Here is a 9,526-nt window from a genome sequence, read left to right as displayed (position 1 = left end):
CGTGTTAACAAATACGTGTAAAAACGTGGTATGACCAGAGCAAAAAAAAGAAAAAACAAATGGAGACATATTTTATCTTAAAACAATTTAATAGATATTCTACAGAATTCTATATAGAGTCTGTTGCGGTTCGCATCCATGTGGCTTATGGGTGGGAAGCATTTGCATCTTTCTTCTAAAAAATAAGCACTTTGAGTCTTTGTGGTTGTCGGGCAGGATCAGTTTGCGTCCATCGCTATAACGTTGTCACTATATTATGTTACCTAATTTAGCTGGATAGAGGGTTTTTTTGTCTATACACCCTTCCATTGGAAACCCCAACCCTTTAAACCCCTGATTGTTCTCACTCAAACCATTTGTGTGACTGTGCTTCATCCCACCTCCATCTCCGCCATCTCACCTCCATCACTCCTTCGTCAGTGCTCCATCCTAAACTCCATCGCTGCTCTTAAACGCCACCGATCGTAACCTCCGCCACTATGAAACACCACCCACCACCGTCATGATAATTATTAATTATTGTGCATAAGAATTGGAATTTGGTTGAATGTTAGTTGCTCTCTGCAATTATTTGAATTTGGAGGGGTAGACAAAGGACGCAGTTGGAATTCATTTAAATTGTTTTTTAGACGAAAAACAAACGGACGGACACATACTAATCTCGCCCAACAAGCACGAGGGCTCAAAACGCTCATTTTTTAAAACAGAGGCACAAGTGGTTCCCATCTATATAACATGTGAACGTATATTGCCATTGTTAGTATCAGCTTTAGGATATTGGACCCTAGAAACAAGGCCTAGTCTCTTAACACATATACAATATATGCTGTTTTCTTCGTTGTACTTTCTACCTATTTTGAATATATTTTTACGAGCGAGTTTTTTGTTGAGAAGATAAAACTGTTTGACCCAAATGCCACTCATGTATTTATTTAAAATGTTTAACCCAAATACAATTCACATATTTATTTGTGTCAAAGACATCAAATTTAACATGTGCACACTTAAATTTGTGTAACCCAACAGACCGTTTAACTCATTGATCTAAAATGAGTAAAGCTTGTTGTCTTCCGTTTGGGTTGCAGTTATGTCGATAACTGCTTGTTACGCTCAAAATCACAAATGTTGTGATAGTTGAGTCGTGTATCAGTAGTGTTTTTGTCCTAACAAATGCAGTATTTAGTTTGAATAATAATTTCCTCATTGTCTGTATTTTGCATTCTGCAGCCAAACATGATTGATGAAACCGAAAAAAAGTAGAAAAAAGGTTTTCAACTTTGGGAAACGTCATCCTACAGGTTCATAATGCTTCGAACTGCCAGACAAGGAAATAAAAAGATCTGCTAATTAGTAATTACCAAATATAAAGTTTCATCACCACATCATTGAAGCATGGGTGCATATGCTAACGGGCATTTGATCAGTTGGTTAGAGGAGAGCGAGCCACCCGATCCTTTACAGGCGTCTTTGAAGGACTCACCTTTTAAGAATTAACAAATTATGTTTGTTAAGCGAGTCACTGCATAGCAAAATCTTAAAATAATCAACAAACTATACATAATAAGATTAACCTGATCCGCCGGGTTCCAAGCGTCTGGCCAGAGCAATCCAATGCAATAACCGCACTCTCTGCCTTGAAATTGTTCAAAATATTAAGAAACAAAACCATCATCAAGAAAACCCAAATGATATACATCATGAATCGAGATTTGGTTTTATAATTATAATCATTGGTATGGTAGCAAAGTACACTTTCATATTACAATTACCTCATAATAATTAGAATTAAACGTAACAGTATTCTTTTAGTTTCGTTACGTATCTTCCAAAGCACAACCTTACGCCCATGCCACAACTATATAATCATCATCTAGCACTTGGTCTAAATAATGTTTGACCCTCACAGTGTTTATCTTCTCCTTGTATGTGTCTAATTAGCACTTATTGAGCATAAGTTTTTAAAAAAATTACTTTAAAAGATATTCCGCAAGACGAAGAATGAGAAAATCGGGCGCAACAAATTGATACACGAACTTTTAACCATAACAGATTTAATGTGTGTATGCACGTGTATTTTTTCTATAGTTATAACCTTTTATATTTATTAATGTAAGTAATCGGTGCATGCTTATCAGAGCTGCTTGTTGCAGTGTATTCTTTTTCTAACTTTTAAATACAATTATAAAAATATTAGTGAAACTAGAGCAAAGATTAGAAGAATATACTCAAAGATAGATGATTGTTTTATTAATATGTTAAAACATATGAAATATAATTAGCCATGTATACAAGGAACAACCATTACGATAGCATGATAAACCATAATAGTATCAAACAAGGATATTCATAAACACATTGAGATGCTTACAAAAAACACTTAATCAGTAATTATATAAAAAAATATGGCATGGTATCATCATATATTTACATCTACATGCAAGGATTTTATATAATGTTTCAAAAGTTGTATGCATATGACTATATGGCAAATTGAAGCCACCGATGGGTCTATTTCAACCTTGTTTTTGTCAAATAAGAGTTTAGAGCCAACTGGTAAACAATAGGTGTTCACACTACTTCAAATTGGACTTAGCCACAAAACCTGTTTTTTACAGAAAAATTAGCAGTGGAAAAGTCCTGATGAGTTACTAAGTTTCCGAGGAAAAAATACAGCCTGAGTGGCTGAGTCAAGTCTAAATGTAGCTTAAAAACGTATTGTTAACTAATGGTCTCCGAACTTTTATTTGGCAAAAACGAGGTTGAATCAGACCTGGCAATGGCTACAATAGTGCTACATAGAATCATGGGCATACAACTATTTGGAACATTATATAAAACTCTTTACATGTAGATAAAAATAAATTATGATTACATACAAATATACAATAATTCAAATGATTGAAATAATTTTATAAATATAATTCATTGTGATTTTCAATATCTTTGTTTGATTGTATATATAGCCTATTATAGATGTTATAGATATACTTGGACCTTTGATCATTATGTTATCGTAATTAATATCTGTAGATCGAATAGATATTCTCTATGTATATATAGCTAATTTTATCCATCTTTCCTTGAATATTCTTCTCATCCTTGCTCTATAATTGTATTGAAAAACTACAACACAAATATGCTACAACAAATGTATGTTGTAAAAATGTACAAATTACTAGCATTGCTAAAAAGAAAAAAAAAGTAAAGAAACATAAAGGATTATAACAGTTTTTTGACACTTATAATTATAAAGGAATACAAGCACATACACACATTAAACTTGTTATACTTAAGAGTGTACATATCAATTTGAAACACCATATTTTTTCATGCTTCATCCTGCAGATTTTTTTACAAGTATACTGTATACTACAATTAAAACTGTTGTGAAGTTATTTCTGCTTTAAAAAAAGTTAACGTGATTACAAAAATTACAACTAAATTAGCAGTTTTACAGTTTAAGTGGTTCATGCGTTTAGAATAAATTTCAACACGGGCATTCGGATATTGGAACTGGTATGGCATTATAGGTGATACGATGATACCCGCATCAAAACTGAATGTTTGTGTGTGTGTATCGTGTAATCTTAAAGTATAGAATAAATAGCATGCTGAAGTTTTTAGAAACAAGAAAGACAGAATTACAGAAATTGTCCTTTATCTTTCACCCAAATTTCACTCGTTGTCCCTGATCTTCAAAATTGATCTTTTGTCTTTTACGTTTCAAAATCCAACAGCGTTTGTCCTTTTCGCCTAACCCAGTTAATTTTTCTCGTTAAGTCAAGTCATGTGCCTTGCACATGAGGGTAAATTGGTCATTTTGCCCTGCTAATTAAAAATATTTGAATTAAATAAAAAAACTAATTAAAAAAACCTTATTTATATAAATCTCTCTCCTCTCCTGCCACCAACTGCCTCACACCACCATTAAAGAAAACCTGCAACATGTTCATGGAGGTCCCATATTTGGGTTTTCGTCATCATCTATCGCCGGAAAAATGAAAGAGACGGAGAGGGTTGTCGGCGGTATCGAAGAAGCTGGAGAACCTCGCGGGTAACTAGCCGAATCGACTGCCGGAAACCTTCAACTCGTGGAGAACCCCGTTTTTCCGGCGCGGACATCTACTGCCGGAAACCTGCAACTCGTGGGTAGTTAGCCAACGGTCAAAAACCTACAACTCGTCGAAGCCAATTTGAACCAGTGGTGGTCTTCCGGCAGGGTGGTGGTGGTTATACATAAGCTCAAATCCATGTCCAAATTAGTTATACATAAGCTCAAATCCATGTCCAAATTAGTGATAGTGGCGGTCTATGACATTCATCGTCGGAGATGTTGGCGGTGGCTCGCCGGAGAAGAAGCAATTGTGGCGGTGGTGGTCTGAAGAAAGACCAGGGGGTTGGGTGGGTTTATATTGAGGAAAATATGGAGGGGACATGAAATGACCGTATTGCCCTCACTTGACCAGCAGCTGACATAAGTTAACAAAGATTTTTAACGGAGTTAGGCTAAAAGGACAAACGCTGTTGGATTTTGAAACTTAAGGACAAAAAAGATCAATTTTGAAGATCAGGGACAACGAGTGAAATTTGGGTGAAAGATAAAGGACAATTTCTGTAATTCTGTCAACAAGAAATTATAAAAGTTATTAAATTATTAAAAGCACAGTTGAAAATTTTATATTTCAAATAGTTTTAAGTTTTAACGTAATCGAAATTCGAGTTATGGTCATCCGTCATCCCAACGGATAATTTTTAAGCTTATTAGCACCATCAAACACGAGTATTGATAGCGGGTACGTGACAAATATGGGCCAGGCACACAATAACACGACACTCCTAGAAAATACTGAGACTATAAAAAACTTACCGTCATAAACTCAACAAAAGCAATTCGCGACTGAACAGGGTCCCCCAAAAGCCTGATGCGAGAAACCTTCATAACAAGGAGCATGCTTAAGTTAGTAACATTCAAATAATATACAACCCACAACAAAGAAAAAAGGTTCTTGTAAACTAAAAAGAAAATGAATGCGATCCTAACCTCGCCACATCTTGCTTCAAGAAAGTACTTGACTTCATCTTGAGAAAGCTGCAAAAAAAAAAAAAAATTTATCTAAATTCTTAAATAAGCAAAAAAACTCATTTAATTAAAAGGATTGTTACAAAAAAATGGAAAAATTTTAAAAAGCTTCAACCTTTTTGTCAATATTTGTACAATAGACTGTCCTTGCACACATCTCCTTCTCATCTTCTGACTGGATTTTAAATCAACAAAAACAAAGATCAGTTATTAATAAACGATGAAATCTTTTAATATCTACAAAATATATATATCATTAATTTGATTCATACTTTGGGAAGTAAAGTTGGATTGACAGGAAGTATTGCCGTTTTTGAAGGCAAAACCATAACTTGAGAAAACCCCAATATTATGCCACTAAGATCAAGAGCTGATCTTGCAGAATCTGCCATCATTAAATAAAAAGTCAACACAGTCAGAGTTACCGACACGTAAGTTAATGTCCTACATACTCTTATCTGCAAATTCCACAAATGCAAAACGGAGATCTGAACGTGGATCGCCACAAACTCGGCATTCCAAAACCTTCATAATGACATACAAAATATTAAATATTCAAACGATCCATGAAACATCAAATTAAAACTAAAAAAACTAAATTTCATAAAGCCAAGTGAGTTACTTGTCCATAGGTACCAAACAGAGCAGCAAGTCAATCCTCGGAGACCTAAATAAAGAAAAAATAACAATTAAACACAAAATGATTTGAATGACTTTCATTGACTAAAAGAAGTAGACGAGAATGATGAGTCTTACTGACATTAAGATCAATGCCGGACACATATACGGTTCGTTTAATTCTATCTTGACTTTGTGCTTTGGATGCTCTCTCATTCAACTGCTTTCTCTCCCGGGTAGCATACTTATTTCTCCTCTAACAATATTATAAAAAAATTAGAAAACAGAACTGGCAACTAGAAAGTTTAATGTGGCAGATAACAATGATCAAGATTTAGCATATTAATAATCTTGGCAGCAAACTAAATTAACAAAAACAAAGACAACCGAACCCATCTAACATTTGAAGGTAAAAATGAAGAAATTGTGTTAAAATAGTGTTTGTTTGCATTTGCTAGTTCTATGGTAAGTAAAGAGTACAATCAGAATCTAATTTTGTTTACTGAAAGACATAAGCTTTTTGGGATTTTGTTTGAAGAACATACCCTGCGATTATTGTTATTATTGGCATCCGCATGATAAACGTTTAGCAAAATTGGGGCAAAGAAATCGAAGGGATTGTATAATGAGATGGAAGAGTCATCAGCCGTCGGATTAAAGTTAAAATTAGAAAACATATCTTGCAGATTCACTTCATCAGAGTTTGCATCATCGTCAGCCCCAGTTGCTGTTGCTGCTGCTTCGGAAGATTCGCCGGGTATTTCAGCCATGGACTCAAAATCCGAAGCAAGTGAGATTAAAACTCTCAGGAACCCATAGATTTGCAGAATTAGGGTTTATGATCAGACGAAGATTGATGATGGGTGAGTTTGTGATAAGGAAAAATGGTGGTGGGTTGAAGTGAAGAAAAGAACTAGCACAAATGGCAGTAAATAGTATGTTCCTTTGACATTAGTGTTTTTAATTTTAAGTTAAAAGGTAATATAAGGTAAGGGACTCGGTGTTACATGTGAATCAGGTTAAAGTTAAGGTAATATAAGGTAAGCAGCGGACTCGGTGTTACATGTGATTCAGGTGTTTGATTTGTGTCATTATTTAGTTTCGGTGGCACTGGGTAATGATGAGAGACTAGGTTAATATGCGGCGTTTATTAGTTGGATCCTTGAATTGAACGATGTTTATCTCACTGAACTGTCGTGTCTTCGAACGAGTGTTAACGGGTGATGGCCTTAGATGAGGGTTTTTTCCGGATCAAAATCCGAAAGACGGGTGTATCCCGATGTGGTAAATTTAGTCGTTAGCACATTTAGAGGATTCGTCAGCCGTTTAAAAAAAATTAATATAAAATGAGTAAAATTGCTATTACGGTTAAAAAAAACATACATATAACGGATTAAAAGAAATATAAAATTAATCAATTATCAAAGAATTGAGGTGGGACCCACTCTTTTTTTTTTTAATTTCACTCTCTATTGATGTCTGTGTAAAACTGAGAATATTCAGCGACGTAAAGTTCAGTAACTCTACCAAACCAACCACTACCATCACACTAAATGTTTGCACTTAAATCCCTGTACCAAAACGATGAACAAATTATGCTCGATTAAAAACTTTCATGCTAAGGAATCCAAAGGTATATTTACAGTTAAAGAAACTGGTTATCTGGGTCACTTTAACATCGTCCAACTTCTCCCAACCATTCGATGTCACAAAATATGCATCAACTATCGCAATAGGAGTAGTCTTTCGCAAAATGATTGGCGAATTGCTTTCCATAGCAAGAAAATATGCCTAATAATCCAGCCATCATCAGCATATGTTAGAGCTCTTTTTCATAACTAAAGCAATAAAAAATTCGCGTCAAGACCTAATCGATCAAACGTTCAACATCTCTACCAATCAAAAGGAACTTTAAGCGTTTACATCTCAAGTAATTCAAATGCTAGAACAATATAAATGGAAGATTTTGTAGAAAATAAACTATTGTGATTCAACTTCGAGATATTTTACAAAATAATGACAGAAATGAAAGTTATTGGTGGCCTCAGTTGTACCAAAGAGTCAAAGACTCAACTTTGCTTGCAATCACGTATGTGAAAACAAACTGGAAGAAAGAACTCATTTTACTTTATACAACAGGAAATCCGCAATAAGTTGTTACAAGAGTATCAATCCTCCCCACTTGGGGCGTATTCGGAAACTTGTCCTATAATTCAAAGGCTCAACATGATCTTTTTGTGGCCAAACGCCTGAAAAGATATGGAGGAATTATTAGGAACTACCCGGTATTCCAACGAATTAAATACCCGATCCATAAACCAAGTGGGTTGCTACAACCACTTTCAATGCCCTCAAATGCATAGAGTAAAATTTCTCTGGATTTTATTACCTATAATCTGTTTTATAAACGGGAAATCTACAGTTTGGGTGATTGTAATCGGTTTTTTAATATGCCCTATTTATTGCTTTATCGTAGAAACCAGAGTGATAACTTGGGCTACCATTTTTCACAAAACAACTACAAGTTTCATGGATTTCAAACACGATTGTCACATGTTGTGACTCATGAGTTTTAGCTTGCTTTGGAGAGAAATATTCAAAGAACTTGATACAAAGTAAAATTCTTCATTGGCCTACCAATCAGATGATTAGACGCAAGTTATAAATCAATGTCTCCATGCATACCTTGGAGCTATTGCTAGTGATGAACCCAAATATTTGGTTAAAGTATTTGCATTTAGCTTAATTATAATAAGTTACTTAAAAGTTAAAAATAACACACCTATCTTAATTAATAGTTTTTGAAGTTATTTATTAATATATATTTTTATTTTTATCTATCCGTGTATAAATAAAAAAAACTTTATAATCACAAAGACAACCAAATACCTCTCAGTAGGTCAATAACTCAATTGGTATAGGAGGAGAGCTAAATATTTAAGTTGGAGGAAACAAGGTCACAAGTTCGAATAGGATCTCAACCTGGTTTTACCGTAGTGATTTTTAAGCGACGGATTTTCTCCGGAACAAGAGATGACAGGCTCGGCTACCTAGTGTTTTATGCGAAATTTATCATCGGATTACCTTAAATAGCCAATTTGTTGATAGCTATAAAAAATTATCTGCCTCTAGATATTATTTTGGATTGGTTTATTTATTAAGTTTAGTGGAAAATAAAATGGAAGTTTTGGAAGGAAGCATGGAAGAAACTGCTAATGACAAAGATATATTTACCAAAAATATCACGTGCACTAACATTCCACAGAGGTTGTTACACGTGCACTAGATTTTGGTGATCCCCACGCGTTTCGTATTAGTGGACTAGCGACTACGTCAAACTTTTCATCACGTTATGAAATCTAATTCATCATATGCACCACGTTTCATCTACATCCACCGTTAATCCACTCTCCACTCATTTGGACCGTCCATTGTATAACATGTCCACCACGCGTGTTAGACTTTCGAATGTCAAACCAGTCTTTCCTTAAAACGAATTAGCCTCGACAATATCCTTGATATTATAGGATGCTCCGTTGGCATTGTGATTACGAAAACATATTCTACGTTCGATCCTTATATGCTCCCAATTGATTCGCCTATCAGGTTTCTGGGTGTTGAGCGTACCCATCATTAGCTTAATGGTATTAAAAGTTAGACATAAGATTCTCATTACACGAAATTAAAGTCGCCTCAGTAACTGAATTAATTTTTTAAATACTCAAATACACTAAAAATGTCTATATTTTAATAATTTCAAAGTTACAACGAATTTAAAGTACTATATATCGTATTTTTTTTAAATATATAATAATATGTTAAGTTTCG

General features: G+C 34.4%; 1 protein-coding gene across 1 annotated transcript; it reads right to left on the bottom strand.

Annotated features, from left to right (window-relative positions):
* Positions 1–1,294: 1,294 nt before the first annotated feature.
* On the bottom strand, positions 1,295–5,732 carry LOC143602543 (polyadenylate-binding protein-interacting protein 8-like; the record flags this gene model as incomplete). Its single annotated transcript, XM_077079612.1, has 7 exons — positions 1,295–1,633; positions 4,868–4,933; positions 5,042–5,089; positions 5,196–5,255; positions 5,353–5,465; positions 5,533–5,605; positions 5,703–5,732. Coding segments are annotated over 7 exons (480 nt in total), but the record flags the coding sequence as incomplete, so codon positions are not given.
* Positions 5,733–9,526: the final 3,794 nt, after the last annotated feature.

Source organism: Bidens hawaiensis, unplaced genomic scaffold, assembly GCF_021521415.1.
Source record: "Bidens hawaiensis isolate Kalapana, Puna unplaced genomic scaffold, B.hawaiensis_p1.1 tig00001960_1, whole genome shotgun sequence".
NCBI lineage: Eukaryota > Viridiplantae > Streptophyta > Magnoliopsida > Asterales > Asteraceae > Bidens > Bidens hawaiensis.
Note: the sequence above shows the minus strand (reverse complement) of the source record. Positions and strands in the feature narration are given on the sequence as shown.